Source organism: Trichosurus vulpecula, chromosome 2 (genome assembly GCF_011100635.1).
Source record: "Trichosurus vulpecula isolate mTriVul1 chromosome 2, mTriVul1.pri, whole genome shotgun sequence".
Classification (NCBI taxonomy): domain Eukaryota; kingdom Metazoa; phylum Chordata; class Mammalia; order Diprotodontia; family Phalangeridae; genus Trichosurus; species Trichosurus vulpecula.
The window spans coordinates 123,579,901-123,605,730 of record NC_050574.1 but is presented as its reverse complement, the minus strand read 5'-3'; the positions used below and the strand labels follow the sequence as shown (position 1 = coordinate 123,605,730).

Genomic DNA, 25,830 nt, shown 5'->3' with positions numbered 1-25,830 from the left:
CATGATGAGTTTGAGGTTCCAGGAAAACCATCCAAGTGGAGCTGCCTATCAGGCTGTTTAAGATCTGGGATTTGAGTTCAGAGGAAAAACTAGAGCTAGATTTATAGATGTGGAATCATCTCCTCAGGTGAATTGATAATTCAATACATAAAAGCAGATGAGATAACTAGGGGGCAAAAAGCTGAGACAAAATAGGAGGGATACCCCATGTTTTAGGGGACAGGAAGAGGATGATGAACAAAAAAGATGAGAATGATAAGAGAGGTAGGAGAAAAAGCAGAAGACAGCAGAATCATGGAAGCCAAAGAAGGCCAGAGTATTCAGGAAGAGCAGATGGTCATTGTTGTTAAAAATGCTGCAGAAACTGTTGGTGGAGTTGTGAACTGATCCAACCATTCTGGAAAGCAGTTTGGAACTTTGCCCAAAGGGCTACAAAACTATACATACCCTTCGATCCAGTAATACCACTGCTAGGTCTATATCCTATCTAAGACATCCAAAAAAAGGGAAAAGGACCTATTTGTACAAAAATATTTATAGCAACTCTTCTCTTGGTGGCTTAGAATTGGAAATCAAAGGGACGCCTATCAATTGGGGAATAGCTAAACAAGCGTTGGGATATGATTGTAATGGAATATTATCGTGCTATAAGAAATGACAAGCGGGATGATTTCAGAAAACTCTGGAAAAATTTACATGAACGGATGCATACTGAAGTGAACAGAACCAGAATGCTGTACACAGTAACAACAATACTGTTTGATGAAGAACTCTGAATGACTTAGCTATTTTCAGAAATATGATGATCTAAGACAATCCTAAAGAACTAATGATGAAGCACATTATCTGCCTCCAGAAAACAAAAATGATATTGAATAGAGACAGAAGCATGCTGTTTTTCACTTTCTTTCATTTTTTCCTTTTATTCTAGTTTTCTTGTACAAAATGACTAACATGGAAATGTTTTATATAATTGCACATATGTAACATATCTGATTACTTACTATCTCGGGGCGGGGGGAAGGGAGAGAGGAGTGATAGCATTTGGGACTTAAAACTTTAATAAAAATGTTAAAAAAATAAAAATAAGTAATCTGCAGAAAGGTCAAGGTTAAAGAATGGCTGAAACCACACTGGTCTAGAGCACTTTCATGAGGCAGTTAGGTGGCTAAAGTCCTGGATCTGGTGTCAGGAAGATATGAGTTCAAATCCTGCCTCAGATACTCACTCATTGTGTGACAATGGGCAAGTCACTTAACACAGGTCTGTCTCAGTTTCCTCATCTGTAAAACGGGGAGTACCTATCTCTTAGGGTTGCTAGAACATAGAATGAGATAATAGCACTATATAAATTCTACTACTATTATTATATAAACAAAAGATTAAACATGTTTTGCTTGGTTCCAAAAGGCAGAACACCAGGAGCAAAGAGCATAAATCATAAAAGTGCTATTTCTGTTTAATGAAAAACTTCCTGAAAATCAGAACTGTCTGAAAAATATAATGGTCAGTCCCGGGAAGTAGTGAGCTGTCCTCATAACTGAAGTTGTTCAGACTGAAAAAAAAACCACTTACTGAGGATGCTAAGAAGGTAACTAATGATTTGGGAAGGAGCTGGACTAGTTCTTATAAGTCCCTTCCAACTCTGAAATCTTGATATTTTAATAGAAACTTATTAAAACAGCAACAAATTTAAGTCAGATAAACTGATTTTCTTTTTATATAAGCAGGGTTAAAAAAAGAGAAACAAATCAAAAATAAATACTACTTTTGAAAGGAAATACAAAACTCTTTTTCAGTTACCTGATATCTGGGCCTGGAATTCATCCTTGCTATCTGATCTGGGGAATAAAGGTAGATTAAAGGTCTGTAGTCCCACATTCTTGTGATGCTGCATGGTCACCATGGCACACAGTCGGGATAATGGCAATGAGCCTCTGGCAACCATTTGTTCTCTGACATTGGGGTAATAGTACCTGTAAATAAATAAATATAGAACTTCATCAGAAGTAATGTGTCTATGTATCATTTTGATTATGTAAGATTCAAGTTTGGCTAATTTTAAATCTATTCACTTTGGCTACTATCAAGACAACAAACATCATAGTTTTCATATCTTTAGTCTCACGCCCTCTAATCAATCCATGTTCCCCTTGATAGCCAAGTAATTGTTCTAATGCATGACTTTGTTCTCACTCTTCTAAACAAAAAACCTTTGTTTCCTAATGCATAAAAAACGTATAAACTTCTGATCTGGCATTCCGGGCCTGCCACAATCTTCCTTTAACCTCTTTATCTCAATAAATCTTCCTCCCTCTTTAAATGTTTCTTCCCTTTTTTGTCTCAAATTGGACTACTACCCTTCTGTTCTTGCTTTGCCTTTTCCTCTGTCAATACTTTATTATTTACTGTGCCACAAAGGGACACAATAATAAGTTTTTATTGAGAATTTATTATAGGATTACCGATCAAAGAAGATTTAAGGACCTTCTCCAAATTCAAGACAAAGGAATTCAATAATATGAATATATACTTGTTATCTATAGTAATACAATGGGAATGACACCAAATGGATGACCAAATTAATTACTAAATTACTAGGGCAATAACAACAATAACTAGGGAAATAACTAGGGCAACATGAACAATTTAAAACTTCAACAAATATTTCTTGAGCACATAAAATGTACAAAGGATATTCTGTACAATGTGCAAAAATGTTAGAGATAAAAAGATTAAAACAGGGCATAGCCTTTGACCTCAGGAATTTACAGTAAAAAAAAAAAAGAGGAAGTCATACACACAAATAACTATTATGATCCAGAATAGGGGTCCTCAATCTGGGCTCCATAAACTTGTTTTTCCAACTATTTTGATAATTATATTTCAAAATAATTGTTTTTTTTGTAATCCTATATATTTTCTTTTATGCTCTTAAAAAACATTTTTCTGAGAAGAGGTCCAAAAAGCTTTATCAGACTGCCAAAGAGATCCATGACACAAAAGAGAAATTAAGGCCTCAAATTGTAACAAGTTCTTTTACATATATGCTACTTGAGAGAATATAAAGCTGTCAGTTCTAAGAATGTAGCAGTAAGAAACTAAAGTCATTTGTTTATAGATTTGCAACAATTAAGGTCTCACATCTGGGTGTCCTTGAAACTCTGTGAGGTCCTGTCTTGTAATACCACAAGAGTACTTAAGTTTGCTTCTTTAAGATAAAAAAATTCTTTTGTGACCTGTAACAATTTATACATAAATGCTAAGCTACAGATAACTGCCTACATTACACTCTTGAGTATGTGTACCAGATAGAGCTCTGACTGCATAATGTCATTATGTTGGTTTGGGATACCACTTTTCTTGCAATTACATGAAATATTATAATTAATGTTACCCCAATAGATCTGATCCTTAATACAATGAAAAGGTTTTTTTTCCCCCATTGGCAACATAAACTGATATGAGTCAGACTGGAGGAAAGTGAAAAATGCTGGGGAGGTTGTGGAAAAACCAGGTATATTAATGCATTGCTGGTAAGCTTGTGAACTGGCCCAGCAATTCTGGAAGGCAATTTGAAACTACATCCCCAAAGTCATTAAACTGGGTCTTTGACCTAGTTTTGCCACTACTGGGTCTATGTCCCAAAGAAATCAAAGATGAAAAGTACCCACATGTACAAAAATATTTACAGAAGCTCTTTCTGTGGTGGCAAAGAACTGGAAACTGAGGGGGATGCTCACTCATCAAATGGGGAATGGATGAACAAGTTGTGGTATATGATGAATGTAATAGAACAAGGCAGACTTATCCCTAAAGTGGTTCTCTAGGTCTGACTGTCTGAATATATCTATTGATGTGGAGCTCTTGTTTCTTATGAGGCAGCCCCCAAATGTCTGTTAAGACTACTGGAATGAAAGTTTTGTGAGTAGAAATAGTTTCGTTCTTTGTACTTGTATCGCCAGTGCCTAGCACAGTGCATGGCACATGGTAGGTATTTAATATATGCCTGCTGTTTCAGAAATATATTGCTGGCTTAAAATGAATTACATGTGAGAGGGCCTTAAAAAGTATAAAGCATTATAGAAATATAAGATAGTAAAAACTTAGTAATTGTTTCAATTATGATAAAGTTGTAGCTCTGTATATCTCTCATGTACTTATCATAATCAACTTTATTAGTATACAAATATATAAATATATCCTCACCTGTGACTGTAAGCCCTGAGGAAAGAGATGGTATTATTCATCTTTGCCTACCTTTTGTACTAAGCACTTCTGAAAACAGAATCTCCTCTGAGAAATGGTCATCCAGACTGTCTGAAGACCTCCAATAAAGGGGAAACTCGCTTTGTCTCATGGCAACTTACTCCAAAATTTGCCTCTTTTCAACTTCTACTAATTGCTACTAGTTCTCTCCTCAGGGACCTATAACTCTATTCTTATAATAGTTTTATAACAACCATCTTCTCTTCTTCAGGCTAAATATCCCTAGTTACTTCAACTTATCCTCATAAAACAGGGTTGTGGTTGTTGGTTACTTTCTCAACCTCATCACTTCCTGAGTTACTCCCCATCACCTCATGAACTACTACAATAGCATTCTGGGTGGACTGCTTGCCTCAAGTCTCTCTTCACTCTCTTTTATTCTCCATTTATTTGCTTAAGTGATTTCCTTAAAATGAAAAGTCTGAATGTGTCATCCCTCCCTTCAATAAACTCCAGTGGCTTCCTACTGCTTCCAGGAGCAAATACAGAATGCTCAGTTTGGCATTAAAGGCTCTTCATACTCTAGCTCACTCCTACCTTTCCAGTCTTCTTATAGTTTACTCCCCAATATGTACTCTTTGATCTAGTGACACTGGTCTCCTGGCTGTTCCACAAACAAGACAGTCCATCTCTTGGCTCTGAGCATTTTCTCTGGCTGTTCCCCATTCCTGGAATACTCTCTCTCCTCCACTCCAACTACTGACCTCCCTGGCTTCCTTTAAGAACCAACTAAAATCCCATAGAAAAATCCTACAGAAAGCCTTCCCCAACCCTTCTTAATTCTGCTGCCTTCCCTCTTAATTATTTCCAATTTATCCTGTATATAACTTGCTTTGTATAAATTTGTTTGCATGTTGTCTTAATCCCCATTGGATTGTAAGCTCCATGAGGACAGGGACTGTCTTTTACCCCTTTTTATATCCCCAGTGCTGAGCACTGAGCCTGGCTCAAAATAAACGTATAATGAATTGAATCGACGCAGTTTACAAAACCTTCATGCCTCAGCAGATAGATGGTCTTCTTACTATGGTTGAAAAATTTATTCTGTGACACCAAATCTGTTATGACAAACCTCATCACACTTTGCTAACCAGGTTGGTTCTTATCTGAAGGATACACATTCTGTCACTGTGACTATTTGAAGCCCTTCTATTTCGACAGAATGTCAATTCAGACTCTTATTGGTACAATCTTTGAGAAATCATAGTCACTGCCAGAACAGGAAGAATAATTGGAGGGGGCCTTTTGTTGGAAGTCTATAACCATAACATCCTATATAAACGTGAGATAATGATGATGACCATTTTTATTCTTTTCTAAGAATTCTCAGGTGTCCTCCTAGGAACAAGGAAAACACATCTCTGTACTGTAGTGATATAATGGAAAGAATGCTGATCTTGGAATAATAACAGACCTTAGTTTGGGTCACATCTCTGCCACTAACAAGTTTTATGACTGTTAGCAAGTCATTTAACCTCTGAATCATAGTTCCCCCTTCCATAAAATGGGATTAATAACACAGTAATCACCCACAAGTTTGTTGTGACATGTGATATAAAGGTGAATTATTATTACCTGCACCAGATTTCAAACTGGACTCCTCCTCCAGGCACCAGCCCGCACACTGAGAAGGCACTGAGCAAAAGTCTCTGCACTGGGACTTCCGGTGGAAGCAAGAGAGAATGAAGGTATTTGTGGTTGAAGATCGGGTCAGGGACACACAGTGTGGTTGCTGAACGAAAAGGCTTTAGAGTGATTCCTTTGGAAAAGAAGAACAATTCAATGTGATACAGTTAGATTACTCTTTTGGGAATACCAAATACATGCCAGCTCCAGGCCAGGTCCTATGGGGAGGCAGACAATGAATCAGGTCATTCTTGCCAAGTTACTGCACCTCTGTGTGTCTCGAGTCCTTCCTCTGTAAAATGAGGAGGCTGGACTTAAAGATCTCTAAGGTCCCTTCTTGCATTAATATTCCAAATTTTAACATCTCTTCTAGCTCTGACCTTCTATACTTTTGAGTCCTTTCCAGGACTGACATTTGAAGTTTGAAGGTCTTTTATAACTGATATTCTTTACTTTACTGATATACTTTACACTCAAGTGTAACATCCTATGGCAAGCTATAAAGGACATTAAATTATGTAGTCGACATGGTAAACAATCATATCTGGAGCTCAAGAGAGGAAAACTAAATGCCATCACTCAGAAACCTTTCCTCTTTTGAGATTCACTCTAAGTTTATCATGCAATCCAACGGCACTTATCTATCAGCCCATGGGTCATTCTCCCTCCTTCCTCACATCAGAACATCAACATGTGAAATTAAGTCTTTTAAAAAATTGTTCCCCTGTATTTGTCACAGTAGGAGTGAAAAATAAAGGCATAATATTTTGTTTGAAGGTCAGATGCAAGGCCCTAAGACAGTCATTTTGCCTCTAGGCAAATCTAGGTAATGAAAGTTCAAACTGCTATCTTTTCCAAAAAGCCATCTCTCATTTTTCAAAGTGAAAGTCATTTTTCCTTTCTCTGAACTCCATGGCACTTTGGAAATTATCCTAAGTCAGGGCATTTATTACATCCTATATCACCGAGTAATTTGTCTTATTCCAAAGGGTAAACATCATTTTGCACTTCTATAACCCTGCCTCACCTTCATGCCCCCCATCCCACAGAATGGAGATACTTACACGAAGACATTTAAACTGGAGAATGAATGAGGAAAAGTTTGTATGATACACTACACCTACCACTTTCAGGTAACTTAGTTCCTTTTGATGTACTGTCCTTTGAGTCTTGAACAGGAAAGCAGTATTGGACATAACAGTCTGTTTCTCCCCAGACCGTTGACTGGAGTGGGATGAGTCCTTTAACTTTTTCCACATGGATCTCAAATTGGTGCTCTATCAGTCCATCTCCCTGACCATCTCTCTGCTAAGGAGAAACAGAAATATTCTTATAGGATGAGAAAAGTAACTTAAGCAACCATCTTCTTTTCTCCAATTCAATAAGAACCATGGATTGATAACATAAGAAAAAAGGGCAATTCACAGCAAAAAAACCAAAAACCAGGCACTTTGTTTTTTTATGTAAAAACACACATTGTGAGCAGAGGAAGTATACTGATTTTAGTGCCTATGTAATTTCTAGGAGAAGGATGGCCTGTAAAAACCTGTTGTGACTGGTAGATTCCTGACATTTGCTCCTAAGGAAATCATGGTCTTTTCAGACAGCAGAAGTGCAGGTGAGAATGTGGTGATTGGAAAAAAAAAAAGCAAGAGCCTTATAAGGATCTGGCCAAGATTTATGCTGGACAATTAATGTAAATTGTGGAAAATAAGATAGAAGAGAATGAACTAAAATTGGTTGGGGAAATACTCACTTGCCAAACCCTTCCTTCCTTCCTTTCCATTTTGTGAAACACCAGAATGCTTTGCATACACCTATTTGATGCATACTTAGGCAATACTTTGTATTATATGTATTTGTACCCTTCCTTATCTAGATCTTCTTCTAGACTCTAAGATCCTTATGTAGGGCTCATATCATATTTATATTGCTATTATCCTCAGCACGAAGCAAAGACCTTCATGTAACGAATGATGCAGAGTGCATGACTTAAAGACATAAGTATTCTTATCCTAGTTCCAGAACTCCTAAGCTTTGTTAACAATGAATGAGCTATTTCACTTCTCCTCTTTAAGTCTAGGTTTTCTCAGCTATAAAATGGAGTGAAAACAGTATAATACTGATCTCAAGAACTAATGTTAGGAATTTATCTGTAAATCTCAAAGTGTTACAAAAATGTGAATTAAAACATTTATAACTTAAACTTTTGAAGGATACAAGATTTTGAGTGTGTCAGTACTCCCTCCATTGACACCCATCTCTTTCCTTTAGATGGGCCTCTGAGAGTTGTTCTGGACCAAAAAACTGATCACCTTGCAGCCAACCTGTGACAATGCTCGACACAAACATTTAGTTAGGCTGTTCCTTGGATGAAATGTACACTGTCTGTCGCTGTGCATAACTGAAGCCTCTTCGGTTTGTTAGGCTGTTGTTGGGGAATGGCACAGACTACAGTAGCACTCTGTAGATCTTAGGGCAGGATCACCATAATCATTATTATAAACTGGAGTGAGTTCAGAGGAAAAAGGGAACCCAAATGGCTTGGGGACTTGAAACTATACATTAGGAGACTGGACACTCTTTACAAGGATATTTAGCTTTGGGACAAGGTTTGAACCCATACTTTACAAGAATGGTTGATGAAAATGAGGATGTTTAGCTTTAAGAAAGGACTTAGGGACATGTACAGTATAGCTGTCTTAAAGTACCTAAACAGCTGTTATGGGAAAGAGGGAGAATTGATCTTTATGTTCTCAAAGAGGAGGACCAGGACCAGCTGGGAAGAGGAGAATTACAGGAAGCAGATTGTGGCCAATACTAGGGAGAACTTCTTAGCAACCAGTGTTATTCAAAAGAGGAATACACTGTCTCACTGAGCTCTTCATCTGTGGAAGTCTTCAAGCAGAGGTTGGCTAACCACTTGTAAGGGAATTACTGAATGGGGCATGGTTTAAACTGGGTGACCTTAAGATTCTGACCAAGATTCTGTGATTCTAGCATGTTAAAACAATACAGCTAAGGCAACATAATATCCCAATAAAGCAAAAGTAAATCCTATCTGTAGGTTTCACATGTCAGTAGGACAAGCTTCTGTTGGGTTATGTGTCATTTTAGTAATCAGGAGAGAGGGTTCAGCATTATAATTTATGGACCAAGGTAAGTAACACCAGTTGTCACCACACAAATTCAAAGCTTTCAGGGTACTAGAGTTCCATTCAAAGTCATGAGAGAAACATAATGATGGTCTAATTTACTGATCACAGACCTGGTAGACATGAGTGCCAGCTTTGTGCTTCTACTTGGGTAACAATGTAATGAAGAAGAAAGAAGGTCAGACTTGGAGTCTGAAGACTTGAGTTTTCACCCCAGCTTTATACTGACTAAGCTTTACTTCTGCTGAATCATCTAATTATTCTGAGTTTTGGTTTTCTCAGTGGTAAAATGGGGATAATACTAGAATGACCTATCTTATAGGGCAATTGTGAGGTTAAAATGAGGTAATACATAGAAAGTCTTATATAGAATGATATAGAAATAGAAGTCATTAAATTAGAGGACAGAGATTTTATGGGGACAGAATTTTTCTGCCTGATCTTCCTCATGGAACTAATTATGAGGATCAAAGGGGACAATGGATGTAAATTTCTTTTAAGAAAAAAAAAAACTATGAATTGCTATAAAGTATTTTGAATTAGATAGCAGAGAGGAAAAAACACTGGGCTTTGATTTATGACACCTGAGTTTAGAATCTGATTCATAAATTACAATCTCTCTGAGCCTCAGTTTCCCATTTTTAAAATAGGGATGATAATCTTTGAATAACCTATAGCAGCACCAGATTGTGGCAAGCCGCATAAAGAAATGAAAAGATTTATTTTTACTATTATTATTTCACAGTTATTATACCAAGAAATAGTTTCATGGCTTATCAAAGTGGCTTTTAGTTTGAAGAAGTACTGGAAAAAGGGGATTATAGTACTCATTCACTGTGTCTAACTTCCACATCAAAGTAACTGGATACTACCATAACAAGAGATGCAGGTGGCTGATCCAGAAAATGAGCTGGCCTGGTGTTGTAGGAAGGGACTGGTTCATCTTCATTCTTCAACCTTTGCAGGGCTGTTATCTGATTAGCAGAGCCCATAGCTAAAAATACCCGAAGGCTTCCATTCTGATGTCCTGTGAACACATCTATCACAGGTGTGTAGCTGTCAACTGCAACCACTGGGTACTGAGCTTCAAGGAGTAGGTGAGAAATCTTGGGGTCTCTGAAGAGGGCAGAAACTTTGAGTTAGTTTATAGTGATCATTAATCACTTTTCTCTAGGACATATAGTTGTCATATTTCTTACTTATCTTTACTCTAGTTTGACAAGAATGTCTGCTCTTGTGAACATAACACTAACTTAAGAAACTGAAGTTCCTAACAGCAGCTAATCTCCCCACCAAATAACAGCATGGTATAGCAGGAAGCACCCTGAGAAGATCTGGTTTCAAACCTTGGCTCTGGTATTCAGCAACAGCATAACCTGGGGGCAAGTCGATGAACTTGTCTGCATTTTTGTTTAGAATTATAAGATTTAGAATTAGAAGAAGTCTCAGAGATAGTCTCATTATAGGATCATGGGTTTAGTGCTGGAAGGAACCACAGAGACCCTCATTTTGCAGAGAGGGAGGCTAAGGTCCTGTGACGTGAAGAGGTCACAAAGACACTAAGTGTCAGAGGCAGGATTCAAACTCAGGCCTTTTCTTTGACTCCAAATTCAATGTTTTTCTTTTCTTTCTTTTTTTAATAGTTCCAACTTTAATAGAGTTATTGAGGTCTTATTTAAAATTTAATTTTATTTTAACCAAATAAAATGATTATTTTCATATACAAAGAACTAAAATAAGACTTTACATATAGCTACGAATCTCTATTATATATAGCTTGCTCTTTTGTTTAAGTCTATAAAAATTCAACATGTAGCTTTCAAGGTTTCACTAGGACTTTTTCCTTGGGGGGATCTCCCTACCCCCACTCCCTTCATTCCTACACTCTATAGAGGAGGAGCTGAAGCTTATATTAGCGGAGGGACTTGGCTGAGAGAAAAGCTGGCATCTCGACTTGGGTGCTGCTAAGCCCCTGGCCTCTGCCCTCGGCTATAAGCCCACCTCTCAGGTTCTGTTCTAGCTCTAAAGCCAATGTTCTGGAGTCTTTCTAGGTACCTGGAAGTAAATATTGTGTCCTGAAAAAAGCACTAAGCACCTTACAATCCAAGGACCTTGGTATGAGTCCTAGCTGTGTCAGTAACTAGAGGCAAGTCGCTTTATCTCTGAGATTCAGTTTCTTTGTCTACACAATGGTATAATGCTTAAAAGGATGCTGGACTAGTAACTATAAGACTACTTTAAAGAGCACATCAGTAAGAATGGGAAAAAATTGATCTGGGAGAAAGATTTCCTAGGTGAAAAGTAGCATAATCTTTTGCAAATCATTCCCACTGAGCTTGAGCCTCATGAAAGAGAAAAACTGGGAAAAAAAAAACCAAAACCCCAATAATCTGAAAGAGTTGATTTACTTGAATGATATGTAAAACTGATGGAGAGGCAGCTTCACCAGCCCAAGCAGCTTGTCCTGTCCTGGGCTCCGAACCTTGTTCCATGCCTCAATTACCATTACATTGTTCTTGAGTCTTTCCAGGTACTTGGGAGTCAAAGAGACAGGTGTTACCTATTGGAAAATGTTGTTAAAGAATATGTGAGAATAAATATGCAGGAAATTCAGTGGTTCATAGTAGAAAGAACACTGGATTGGGGAGTGAGGCGCTCAACACTGAACTGTAGATTCAAACCCAAATTCACTAGTTTAGATTCAAAATATTGTGTCACCTTGCCTTTCTGGAATTGTTTCTTCCTCCCCTTCAGTTAAACTAAACTACTGTAACTCGTAATTAAGAGAATCAGTGTGGTATGATGGGGTAAGAGGGCTGGTATTTGGCTTAGCCAAACCTTTACTATCACACTTTTCAATACTTACTTCATTTGGTTCTAAGACAATGGAAACAGTCCAGCTTGGTAAAACCTACCAGAACTTGTGCTGTACTGGGAGAGCCTTTAAGAAACCAGGATCATGTCCACATGATAACAGTTATTGGAGGACTACAGTGGAAACTGCACATAGAGGGTACTTAATAAATGGTTACTGAATGATGAAAGGAATATTTACCTGGGTGAAGTTAAAGGCTGGCTGTGTTGTGCCCCATATGATAGCAGATCTTGTTACCGCCTCTGTACTAAAGAGTTTACAGTTTAAATATATGTTGCATGTTTGCTGCTTTTCAGATGTTCCAGTAACAAAGTCTTTTCCATCAGGCACCATCAACAAGACGTGTAAAAGCAAAGGTTTTTCTTCTGCTGATTTATCTATCTGGATTCCTGTACTGTTGGAGGGTGACAAAGCCCTAGGTAATAAGGGCTTCAGCTCAGTGGGGCAGGCTGGATCTAAGTATTGTTTTTGCTTTGAAGCATCTTTTGAAGCATCTTCATTAACTTGAGTCCAGGCTTGAAGATTTTTGCCATGGGTAGCACTTTGACCTCCTCCTGGGAATTGTTTGGCTGGGCTTGTAAGAACACACATGGGAGGCTGCTGGGTACCACTGAGTGACTTGGAGTTCGTGCCACTAACATCTTTGTTATCAACTGCAAGCTGGACTGAGATCTGTAAGGCAGAGCAGAGAGCTGACTCCCAGAAGCAACATGATATAAGCTAGGATCTCAGATATTTTGGAACTAGAGGGAATCCTAAGACAGGGAATATCAGGGCTGGAAGGAAGGGAATGGATTGATGGGATGCTGAGCTAGCAATCTGTATGAAGTGGTAACATTTAGTCTTTATTTTCACTGTTACTTTAAAGAGCACATCAGTAAGAGGAGAAGCTGATTTGGGGGATAGACTTCCTTCATAACAAGTAGCGGGATCTTGTTCTCTTTTACAGATCATTTCCACTGAGTCTGAGCCCCATGGGACATAAAAATAAAAAACAATCTGAAAGTACTGATTTACTTGAATGACATGTAAAACTGATGAAGAGGGAACTTCACCAGCCCAAGCAGCTTGTTATATGCCAGGCTGTTTCAACAATCTGACTAGCAGCTGTTGTGGGAGTGAAAGACCAACACAAGCCCAACAACAAGCAAGCTGCCAAAGCCCAGGTTCTTGGGATCTGCTTTACTAAGGAAAGCAATATTAAGGGGTTAACAAGCTTATTTTAATCCAGCATACAAATATCACTCACTTAGATCAGGGGAAAAAGCCAGCACCCTGAACTTCAGAGCCAAATGCAAAGTACAAACATCGATAGACAGACCTTGTCTGATTCAAATCCCAACACATAGTTACCAGAGTTTAACAAAATCCCAGCATCCAGGTTTACGAGCTGGAGGGCTCTTAGCTACAGCTGCCTGGAGTCTCCGCATTAGCGCGAGGCCACCAAGAGTGAGAGCCCCGTGCAAATAGCTCTGTCTTCTCTTCTTATATGGTTTCAGACATCATCAAACGTCATCTAAATGACGAGAACTTAGGCTCCTATGATTGGCTCTTGAGTTAGCACCTCCCCTTAGTACCCTGGGAGCTTCACACCCACATAGGCTTAGCACCTAATAGGGGTTTGGGCCTGGGGCTTAACACCTAGTAAGATTCAATGAAATACACTGAATTACTCAAAGGAAACAAAAGCCAAATTCTTCAAGCGCACTTGGTTGAACTGAGCACTAAGAGCCCATTTGCTTACCAACACACAGGCTCCGAACCTTGTTCCACACCTTGATTATAATCACATTGTTCTTGAGTCTTTCCAGGTATTTGGGGTCAAAGAGACAGGTGTTCCCTAGTGAAAAATGTCCACTCCTCAAATGACAGATGGAAACACTGAGACCCAAGAGGAGGGACACACTTATCCACACAGTGAGAGGGCAGTGGCTCAAGGGCTAGGACAGCCCTCCATGCCCAGGGCTCTCCCCACACACCCTACCACATGCTCCTTCACCTTTAGGGGGCCAGAATTCCCAACAGCATAGCCCCAGAACTGTCAAAAACAGAGCAAAAGGTGATGAATCAAGAACAGATGAGAGATCTAAGTGCCATCAGAAGGAGGCAGTGGGGGTAATCAGACTCATCTACAACGCAGAGTTCTTACTCCAGAGGTTAGATGACTCAGGGGCAGCACTCTTCCTCTACAAAGAACCTGAGCAAAGGTCCTCCCCCACCCCCATTCTTTCACTCCCTTTTTATGTCACATATCTGAAGGGGCCTTACATTCCCATTCCCTGAGGATCCTCAAAAGATCCAGTGACTCAGAGGATGCAAGTATTATTCCACTTATTTTAAAAAGGAGTTTGAAGAAAGAAGTGACCTGCCCTAGGGTAACAAAGTTAAGAGCAAGATGAAGCCAGCAGAAGCAGGAAAACAATGTATGTCAAGACTACAACAATGTAAATAGAAAGAACAAGAAAACAACAGTCAGAACTAAATGCCATGAAACTGCAATGACAAAGCTGGCCCCCAAGAGACAGGAGAAGACACATGCTCCTCTCCTTTGCAGAGAGAGAACCAGAGATGTGAAACACTGAAGGGAATGTTCAACTTTTAAAAAATGTTGGTTAGTTTTGCTAAACTTTTAATTAATTTTTTCATTATTATAAGGGATGGCTCTTGGGGAGGAATAAGGGAAACATAGTAGGAAATGTAACTGAAGCAAAAAACAGAAGATAGCAATACTTTTGTTTTTAAAGTAGTAGTTAAGTAGGTATTGGAATCTGGCCTCTTGATTTCAAGTGCAGTGAATTCCCTTTTCTTTGTATTACATTAAGACATTTCAGAAATTATAAGTTTTACAACTAAGAAAAATGCTTTCTCATACAATGCCTTATTAATTATCTCAGGTAGGCATATCAGGTATATTAGCCCCATGTGGAAGAAAGTGAAGCTCTGTGTGGCTCGCCAAGGTCACGCAACTAATAACTGGCAATCTTTATGACTCCTTGCCCAGAGCTCTTTCCATCAGATAGCATGTGGGAAAGACTGCCAAGTCTTATCAATTCTACCTCCACAAAATCCAATTACACAGACTAATTCAGGGCCTACAAAATTTCAACAGACTCCTCTTCCTTCCTTCAACTTCCTTCTCCAATGCAAGCAAGATTTACACATCTTTCAAAATAATCTTCCTAAAGGACAGGTCTTACTCTCTTGCTAAATATCCAGTTGCTCCCTACTGTCTTTGGGAAAAATATGAACTCCTAAATTTCACATTTAAAGTCCCACATAATCTGCCTCCAGACCCCCTTTCTGGATTTATTTCCTATACTTCTCGTCATGCTCTTTATGGGGATCAGCCAAACTGGCCTACTGCTCTTTGCCGAACTCCTAATTCTATCTCTTACATACAAGTCTTGGTCCAAGGAGCCCTCTGTGCTCAATGGTGCTCCTTCTTCAGTTTGATCTCTTATAATCAACTAAGCATCTGTTGAGGTTCAGCTCCCGTGTCAACTTCTCCAGGACATCTGTAGTTGGTATAGCTGTCTCTTTCAATTATCTTGTACCTATGTTGTATCCTCTTAGTTGACTATAATAAGCTCCCCAAGAACTGTGGCTATCTTTCCTTTTGTCACTGTATTCTTGTCCCTTGAACATAACAGATGTTTAATGAATTCTTGCTGAACTGAATTGAGTCATAGAAAACAGTTATGAATATGTTAGAATTAGGCTTTAAAAAAAGGCAGTTGACAGGAAAGTCCAGGAAGTTTAACAATGCTTACATAGTGTATTAGAAACAAAGTTTAAGTAGTGTATTAGAAAAGCCCTGGGCTTGGGCTCTTCTCCCAGCTCTTGACCCTAACAAACTGTGTGACTCTGGGCAAGTCCCTTTTCCTTTGTGGGATATATACTACATGCAGCTGCATGCAAAGAATCTCAGAGGAGGGAGAAGTACTTGAGTAAACAGGGGACTCTTCTTGGAGATAGTACATGAAGCAGACAGAAGGCAAGAGTAAATGTGAGCTGAGGAAACATCCCCAATTATGCACTGGAGTAGCAGGGTCCATTTATAGAGCACTTGATAGTGGAATATTACTTGATATAGATTATCCCATGTGATTCTCACAAAAACACTATCAGGTAGACAATGTAAATATACCCATTTGACAGATAAAGGTCAAAGAGTTAATAAGGAGCTGAGCCAGGTCCTCTAGCTGCAAATCCAGGGCTCATCTCACAATCCTCTATCACCTTAAGGAAGGAAGAAAACAAGTATTTATTAAGTGCCTATGTGTCAGGCACAGTATCTCATTTGATACTCACAATCACCATAGGGTATAGGTGCTATTACTATCATCCCCATTTTACAGTTGAGAAAATTGAGGCACAAAGAGGTTAAGTCACTTGCCCCGGGTCACATACCTAGGAAGTATCTGAGGTCAGATCTGAACTCAGATCTTACTGATTTCCAGGGCCACAGCTTGACACTGTGCCAACCTGGCTGCATCTAAAAATCCTGATGCCATATACTAATATTTAACAATTCACTATTTATTAAGTGCCTATTCTAAACAAGGAACTATGCTATGTGGGCAGAACACAAAAACAAAAATGAAGCATCTGTGCCTTTGAAGAGATTACATGTCCCTGGGGTGGAGGACAGGGAATAGAATATGTACATAGATAAATGAAATATTATGTAATTTCAGGAGGGACAGAAAAGATTAGGAACTGGGGAGGATTATCTCATTGGGTGATCTCATTAACTTTTATAGGTTCAATTATCATCTTGATATATGATTCCCCGATATAAATATTCAGCTCTGGTCACTTTCCTAGGCTACCATCCAGCATCACCAACTGCCTTTGGAACATTTCAAACTGACTATTCTATAGGCACCTCAAAAGAGAAATCTTTATGCTCCCCCTAAAGCCTCCACTTCTTGTGAACCTCTCAATCACTACTGAGTGCTCTACACTCCCAGGTGACCAGGCTCATAATCTCAAAAATATCCTTAACTCCTTGCTCACACTTATTCTACATATGTAAATCCACTGCCAAATCTTATTGCTTTGTCCTTCATAATATTTATCATCTTCCCTCCACTCATACAAGCACCATGCTAATTCATGCCCTCATAGCTTCTTGCCTAAACTACTGTAATAACCTTCTAATTTGTATTTCTGTCTCACATCTCTCTCCACTCTAATCCATAGTCCAGTCAAATGCCAAAGTGATCTTCCTAAAGCTCAGGTTTGCCCAGATTATCCCTCCTACACAGTAAGTTCTAGAGGCAGGGTGGTTTCAGAAGAACCTGGGAAGATTTATATGCACTGATGCAAAGCGAAGTGAGCAGAACCTGGAGAACACTGTATACAGTAACGGCATTATTGTAAAAATGATGCCATAGGCAGTTGGCAATGCAAAAATGAATTCAGAAGAAAGATGGAATCTGGATGTTCAGATTTGGGAATTACTGTGTAAAAATAATTAAACCCAGGGAAGCAGATGAAGTCACCAAAACAGAAAGTATATCAATTAACAAGCATTTTATGAGTACTTACTATGTGCTAAGCACTATACTAAGATTGGGCATGCAAAGGAAAAGCAAAAAACCCTATCCTCATTCTAATGTGGGAGATAAAATGTAATAGCTAGGTACATACAAAATACACACAGAGTAGATGGAAAATAATCTCAGAGCTTTACTAGCAGTTGAGGGGACTGGGCAAAGACTCCTACAAAAGATGATACTTGAGCTGAATCTAGAGAGGGGCCATGGAATCTGAGGTGTATAGGTGAGGAGGAAAAGAATTCCAGCAATAATGGAAAGCCATTAAAAGGTATGGAGGGGCTATGTGTGAGGAATAGCAGGTAGACCAGTAGAGTGTGTGGCAGGGAGTAATATGTAATAAGAATGGAAACACAGAAAAGAGCCAGGCAGTTAGGTGGCAGACAGAAGGCAGTACTTGGAGCCAGAAACACTTGAGTTCAAATCCTGACATAGAATGATTAATACATGTAAACCAATTTGTAAATGTTAAAGCCCTATATAAATATTAGCCATTGCTATTATAATGAAGAGTTTTAAATGTCGAAAAGAGGAATTGATCTAGGGGTAACAGGGAATCAGGGTTTATTGAGTAGGGGACTGACATGGTCAGACCTAAGCTCAGCACTTGTGAGGAGAATGTATTATGATAGGCAGAGGCTTGTCTCAGGAAGACCAAATATAAGGATATTGTGGTAGGTAGTATAGGGTGAAGTGAGGAAGGCATAAACTAGGGCTGTTTGTGTAGATGAAGGGGAACACATACACAAGTGATGGGGGCACACACATGAGATGATGTGAAAATAGAAACAAGATGTGGCAACAGACTGGATTTTTAGGATGAGGGAGAGAAACTGAGGATGGCAATGAGGATGTAAGTCTGGTTGACTGGAAGGATGATAATGCCCTCAAAAGTATGTGATATCTGGAAGGTGGGAGAATCTGGGGAGAAAGATGAATTGTTTTGAACATGGTGAGTTGGAGATGTTTATGAGATATTTGGTTTGAGAAATCCAAAAGGCAGCTGGTGATGTAGGACTGTAGCCCAGGAGAAACAATAGGGTTGGATCTGCAGATCTGCTGCAAACATCAAGTGAGAGTAGAGATAGAAACAAGAAGAGAGTCTAGGACAGTTTTGGGGCACATCCCAAATGAGTGTGACTTAGATGAAGGTATAAAATCCGATGAGGAGAGAGTACGTAAGAGGAAAAGGTAGTAAACAGTTCCAAATTCAATAACATGTAAAGCACTTTGCAATCCTTAAAAAGATATAAAATTATTCATTACTTTTAAATGATGCAGAGAAGAACCAAGAAAAGAATGAGGATGGAGAAAGGCCCATTAACTTTGGCAATTAAGAAATAATTGGCAACTTCGGAGACAAAAATTTTTGTTGAATGATACAGTCAGCAGCCAGATTGCAGAAGGTTTAGAAGAGACTGAGAGGCGAGGAATGGAGATACAAATATAGATGGCTTTTTCATAAGAGTTTAGCTGAGAAGGGGAGGAGGGATACAAGATAATATATGGGGGCAAGGTGAGATCTAGTGAAGAGTTTTTAAAGCTGTAGGAATCTTGGAAGTATTTCTAGGTAGCAAGAAAAGAACCAGTAGATGGGGAGAAAATGAAGATTAAAGACTAGAGATGATAGTGAAAGCAACCTGTTGGAGAACATTACAGGGAATGGGATCAAGGATGCATGTAAGAGGAGTTGGTCATAACAAACAGAAGGGCCACCTCTTCATCAGACATTTATGTGAAGGAGATGTTGAGGGATAATATCAGAGGGATGTGAGCTAAGGAGGAGATATGAAATGAGGAGAAGGGAAGAACTCTTGTGGAATGCCTTCAATTTTTTTTTTTCTTTTTGTTAAAGTATGAGGCAATGGTGGAAGAGGGGATTATGGGAGAGGCTTGAGGAAAGAAGAGGTTTGGATAGCCACTATAGCAAGTGAGAAAAGGAATCACTTAGGGAATAGAAGTACTGCCTTGTCGTAGTGAGGGCCAAGGTGAGATTCCACAGCATAAATTTACAGTGGATCTGCTAGTTCTCTTAAGGAGCAATTGAGAAGGATGGTGAGAGTAATCCAGGGTTGCGGTTTGGTAAAGCATGATTGGCAAGAGGACAAAGGAATAAGGGATTTGAGAGTAGAGGATTGTGTAGAGTTGAATGATTCACCAAGCAGTGGAGACTAGGGAGGGAAGAGAATATAGGTAGAAGAGGGATGATGGCTCAGAAAAGAACTGAGGTGGAGGTCATAGTGAGGGCCAAGAACGGGATGGGAAGGCATAGGGAGAGATGGAAAGATAAAAGATGGTGACTGGAGAAAGGAGTTTCAGAGTTCTTCAACATGGAATTGAACCCTTGTGGATCATGTGTATGGCCATCCCTATGTGTAGCTGAGGTGAAGTGGAAGAATGGGTCATGGGAACTGAAAAAAACAAAGGAAGTGGGAAGCTGAGGTACTTGAGGGGTTATCAACCTGTATGTTGAAGTCTCCTAATGTGAGGACAAAAGCTGGGGGGGGGTGGGCAGGGGAGAAGTGGGGTGGGGAGAGAGAGGGAGAGAGAAAGAGAGGGAGAGACACTATGAGTCGATAAGTGGACTAGCAGATAAAAGGTATCAGAATTTGGACTGAATGATAACTCTGAATAACATGAACCTCTGAGACTACTGAGAGATGGTGGTGGGAAAGCCTGGAAATAGCAATGAGGAGCAAGAAGCATCCTGACTCTGAGGGGGTATGAGAGAAAGTATAGCCCATACTGAAAGGGTAGCCAGGGATGCAGTGTTATCCAGAGGAGCCAGGTCTCAATGAGTGCCAGAGGATGGAAGGAACAAGAGAGGAAATGATATAACATGAAAAGAAGTTTGTTAATTATGGAGCAGATGAAGGTAAAGTAGAAGGGTGGGAAGATTTAGAGTAGGGCCCTGGAATAGTTAGAGTTGAGGAGGGTGGGAATGAAGGAATGGACAGGTGAGACTGAGAAGTGACAGAAGTTGTTCTTAGGCAATTAAGGGTTAGATATCACCGAGACAGGAAGAGTAAGAGGGTGGATTCTGGACTGAAAGAGGGAAGATATATGTAGTTATTACCTGAGGGAACCACACAGTCAAGCAAATATTTTTTCAGGAGGGAGACCTCGGTATGTTAGTAGGTAGTGGGGGAGGAGTCAGTGGATAATGAAATATTGAAAATGGAGGGAATGATTCTTAGGGAAGTTTCTGAAGGAAATAGGAGGGAAAGAAATCAAGGGGATAAGCAGAGTCATTAGCCTTGGAAAGGAGAAGGGTCTCTTCATCCTCTAAGACAAGAACAAAGAAGGGAAAGAAAAGTAAAATTCGGGAAGGGGTTCAAGGTGTGAGCAGGAAAGATGAAGGACCTCACAAGAGATGATCTTGATTTTCTCAGGTAAATAAGAGGCAGGGAGGGAGGGAGACCAGGAATGATTCTGGGGTTGGAGGAAAGAGGGAAAAACTTTGAAATAGACACAGCAGGGAGCATGATAGTCAATCAGGAAAAGATAAAAGGACTACTGTATAGAAGTGCGGGCCAAATTAAGCTTATATGAAATGAATTTGTAGGTTGAATTAATCAACCTCCTCCATCAACATTCAGCAGTTCAGGAGGAAGAATGTGGAAGGCGGTTGGTGGTGGTGACCCAGGGCTGATGAATAGTAGGACATGAAGGATGAAGGGTCAAGGGACTTAAAAGTGGAAGACAGTGCAATCAGTCACCTAGCATTTATTAAGAGCCTACTACGTGCCAAGCACTGGTGAATATCTGAGCTGGTTAACTACAGGATCAAGAACATGAAGGGAGGTGAGATAAGAGCTGATACTGAACTAGGAAAACAAAGTGGGATGGAACAAATGGAGATTGCAGAAAGAATGTGTTTAGGAAGGCAGGAGAGAGGGAAAAGTCAAGAGATTATTTTTAGAGAGTGGAAGTGCAAAGCTCAAGAGTATATAGATGAATCAGTTTTGGGTGAGAATGAGGTGTAAAGCATAACAGGCGTAAAATGGAGATTCAGGTCATAAGAGGTGAGAAGGGTGATGAACTGTGTTGGCCAAGATATTCAAAGGGACAGTGATATCACTGGATCACCAAGGATAAAGACAGGGATTAACTCGTACAGAAAGACTGTGAGCTAGGTATTGGACTTCACAAAAAAGGAAGAAGCATAACAAGGTCACAGACAAATCACAGCAACAAGGATTCAAATAAGGTGTAGAGACAAATGTGGTGAACCTTTAAAAAGGTCAAAGTGCTGGGTAATAGCAACCTAGGAAGGGTCTAAAAGAAGCAGTAGGGAGTAAGGAGTATATTAATTCTTCTTCCTGAACCAGCATGTTGGAGAGAATGAGAAAAAGAACAATCAGAAGGGAGGGAGTGATGACAGATGATTTATTTCCTAGCAAAAGACTTCTGGTATTTGCATAGGCTTTACAATTGAATCCTTCTACGTGTACTCTCTCTCTCAATTACGGTGTGAGCTCCTTGAGTGTATGTACTTGTACTGTCTTCTTTTCTTTTTCTACTTGTATCCCCAGAACTTAGCAAAATTTTGGCATACAGTAACCACTTAATACTCATTCAAAGAGCCAAGCTTCCATGAGCACAAAAAAGATGCACTAATCCTAAGGAGCATGCAGCAGGTAGATAATAACATTTATGTACCTTGAGAGGTCCAAATGATGCTTGGCTTTTCTCTTCCACAGACAGTTCGCCACTGAAAGAGAGCAGCTTCGAGCAAATGACCTCTTGCAGAGGAAGCACTGCTGAACCAATTAACTCTGCCTGAAACAGGGAGGAAAGAAAAGCTCTGTTAAACTTCTAAAGGTCTAGGGAGGATTTTTTACATTATAAGTGTGAATAAAAAGACCAGGAGAAGAAACTGAATTTTTTTTTGGTCTACAAACTTATTGCAGTGACATAAGAAAACACACAATATCCCAGACTAAATTCACCTTTCTCTTCAAAATTTGCCCATCTCCCTATCTTCCCTATTTCTCTTTATGTTCAATGATCTTCCCAACAAATTCTCAAAGGCAATCACTAATTATATTGCCTTTCAACAATTCAACAAACATTTATTAAGTATTTATTAAGTATGATGAGTAAAGTTACAGGCTTAGTTTACAAAGATGAAAAATAACATAAGCTCTGTCCTTAAAGAACTGACAGTTATTAGGGTTGTTTTTTGAAATGTGGATGGGAGATACGACATATACATATGGTATCTGAAAGAGCTGTGAACCTAGAGTCAGTGACTTATGTTCAAACCCTGGCTTTATGGCATTTCCTACAGATTTGACACCTGACAAGTCCCTAATCTCTTTAGGCCTCAATTTCTATTCCTATAAAATAGGGGGTTAGACTAGATGACCTCTGACATCCCTTCCAGTAATAAATCTATGATACTAATATTTCATATAGAATATGAGGAGAAACCTAGGAAATGTGTGATAGAAAATTTTGAAGAAGAGAAAGATCATTTTTAGCTGTAAAGATCTGAGAAGATTTGCGACAAACAAGTGACATACCAATCTACTATTTATTTTTTAAGGTAAAGGTTTCTCCATGTGTTAGTTTTACTGGACATTTCTGAGAAGAATAAAAAAGCCTCTAAATAATTGGAATGGTTATGAGAAGAGAGAGAGATAAAGAATAAGGCTCAGCTGAAGTACCTTTTTCTGTGTGCTTTTTCTCATGTATATTTTGAAAGTGAGATCAGATTTCCACCAGTGTTCTATCATTGCTCCGCCAAAATGTACAGGGAACACGTTTCGTTGCTGAAATTTGACCACTGAAATGGAAATGAATAAGTAAGGTATGGACATGTGATTCCCTGTAGTGGAAATGAAGTCCTCTACCTTTCTCCTCAATCCATGTTGCACTCTCCTACTTCTAATCTGTTCTATGTATTAATGCCAGATTCATCTTCTTAAAGCCCAGCTTTGACCATGTCACTCCTTGGCCCCAAACTACTTAATTGAGCCTTGTAGCCTACAGGATCAAGTCCAAATTTCTCGGCCTAATATTCAAAGCTCTCTACAATGTAGCCCAGAGGTCTACAAATTACATCTTAAATCCCACCCACTGCTCAAGGACCGTACATAACCAAACGGCAGGCTAGATTTGGCCATGTAGTCTGTGTACCCTGATCTAGATCTAAAAGAGCTTTCTGGCATTATCAAATACTCTTCACTTCCAACTCCCTTTCAAGTCTAAGGTTCATAAGACCACAGAGCTAGAGGGGACCCCAGAGGCTATCCAGTCCAACCCATAAGGTCACACAGGTGGTAAGTGGCATCTGAACCAGGGTTCTCTGATTCCAAGTCCAGCACTCTTCCTATTGGAACAACTGTCTTATTTTAAAGAGAACAAAGATGAGGTCAGAGAGATTCTGCTAAATTTGACTGTTTACCTTTCCTTGGACACATGCTATGTTTTCCACCCCCATAACTTTACTTAGGCCTGTAATGTCTTTACAACCTCAACCCCATCTATGCTGGGTGAAATACCTCCCATCCTGAAAGTCAATACAGAGAACAAATTTAGAAAGCACATACTAAGTGTTCTAAGTGAGACAAAAAATGAGGTACTTACTACTCCCTTAAGGAGCTTATGCTCTACTGGATGAAGGTAAGATGCTGGTAACTAAGGGGATCAGGAATGGCCTTTCAGGAGATAGATTGCACCTGAGCTGTGCTTTGAAGGAAGACTCTGTGAAGCAGAAGTGAGGGGGAGCGCACTCCAGGCTGGGAATCACTTGCACAAAGCAAATAGGTGATATATATAATGCTGTATATGGAAAATGTTGTGTATGTCCTCCAGCATGTTTTGCACAGAAGACTTAGCAGGGACATTATAGCTCTCTTCAAGTACCTGAAGGTCTGTTACATGAGGGAGGGATTACATTTGTTTTGTCTGGTCCGATAAGTGCTTTCACATTTGTTATTTCTCTAATCTAGTTACATGTTCCATATTATCAAATGCTTGTTGGACATTTTGAAATGGATGTCATCTAGACATCTCAAACTCAGATGTCTAACATGTCAAAATCAGAACTCATTCTCTCTCCAAATCCAACCTCTTTCCAAACTTCTTTAGTATTCTCATGGGCACCATCACCCAGATTCACAACTTCACAGTCATATTTAAATCCTCCCTCTTGCTCATTCACATATCCAACCTGTTGTCAAATTTAGTAATTTCTGCTTGTGTAACATCTTCTCATATGCCTCCTCTTTTCTCCACTCACATAACTACCAGCCTAGTTCAGGAACGCATCATATCTTGCCTAGATTACTATTAACAGCCTCCTAATTGGAGGTATTAGAACTCTCATAATTACTTGTGTTTTTATTCTGTCAATCTTTAAAGACTGAAAATTCTTTTACATGGGCATGTTTTATTTATCTTTGTATCTCCTCTGATATCTAGGATCATAATATACTTGTTTGCTCCCTTACTGGGACCTAGGTGGTGCAGTGGATAGAGCCACTTCTTAGAGTCAGGAAGATCTGAGTACAAATCTAGCCTCAGAAATTTACTAGCCATGTGACCTTGGGTAAGTCAGTTAACCCTGTTTCCCTCAGTCTCTTCAGCTATAAAATGAGCTGGAAAAGGAAGTGGCAAACCACTTCAGTATCTTTGCCAAGAAAACCCCAAATGGGGTCATGAAGAGTCAGACACAAATGAAAACCAACAAGAACAAATTACTTCATAGGCCATATTCACTTTGCCCCATATTATTATGTTCACTCAGAACTCAAGTTACTTTTTCCCAGATATTTTATCTTTAAATTAGGGGTGGGGAGTATTTCTATGGCTATGGAAAAGCCTTTAGGAAGAGGATAGAATTTTAGAGCTGGAAGGAACATTAAAGTTTATGTGGTGCAGTCTTCTTATTTGGATAGACCAAGATCACAAAGCTCATGTGAGGCAGCTGAGAGATGAATCCAGGTATTCAAACTCTAAATCCAGTGATCCTAGAGATCATCTCTAACCAAATGGCAGGCTAGATTTGGCCATGTAGTCTGTGTACCCTGATCTCTCATTTTAAAATTGTCAAAGCTGTGGCTCAAGGATGTAAGGTGACTTGTACAATGTAAAAAAAGTAACTGCAAAGCTGTTCTTTTGGCTTGGAGCAGTTTTCTTTCTAGTGGGTCAAGATGCTTACTAAAGATTGGACTAGGCAGCCAGAGTATTTTTCTTTTTTTTAATTAAATTTTATTTTAAAGATCTGCCTTTTCCCTCTTCCACCTCTTCTCCCCTCCATCCTACTCACCAAAAAGCACAAAAAACAAAACCCTCATGGCAAACAAATCTAGTCAAGCAAAATACATGCCTAAAT

At 39.3% G+C, this 25,830-nt stretch overlaps 1 protein-coding gene across 1 annotated transcript in view; it reads right to left on the bottom strand.

The window, feature by feature from the left end:
* Window positions 1–25,830, bottom strand: part of C2CD3 (C2 domain containing 3 centriole elongation regulator) — a 153,811-nt gene that overhangs the window by 64,693 nt on the left and 63,288 nt on the right. The window contains exons 12-19 of the mRNA XM_036744950.1: window positions 23,159–23,277; window positions 22,149–22,268; window positions 12,106–12,597; window positions 11,459–11,610; window positions 9,923–10,166; window positions 7,020–7,203; window positions 5,845–6,028; window positions 1,804–1,976 (exon numbers count right to left, since the gene is read on the bottom strand). Of these exons, the coding sequence (XP_036600845.1) occupies window positions 1,804–1,976; window positions 5,845–6,028; window positions 7,020–7,203; window positions 9,923–10,166; window positions 11,459–11,610; window positions 12,106–12,597; window positions 22,149–22,268; window positions 23,159–23,277 (1,668 nt within the window). The remainder of the gene's footprint in view (window positions 1–1,803; window positions 1,977–5,844; window positions 6,029–7,019; window positions 7,204–9,922; window positions 10,167–11,458; window positions 11,611–12,105; window positions 12,598–22,148; window positions 22,269–23,158; window positions 23,278–25,830) is intronic.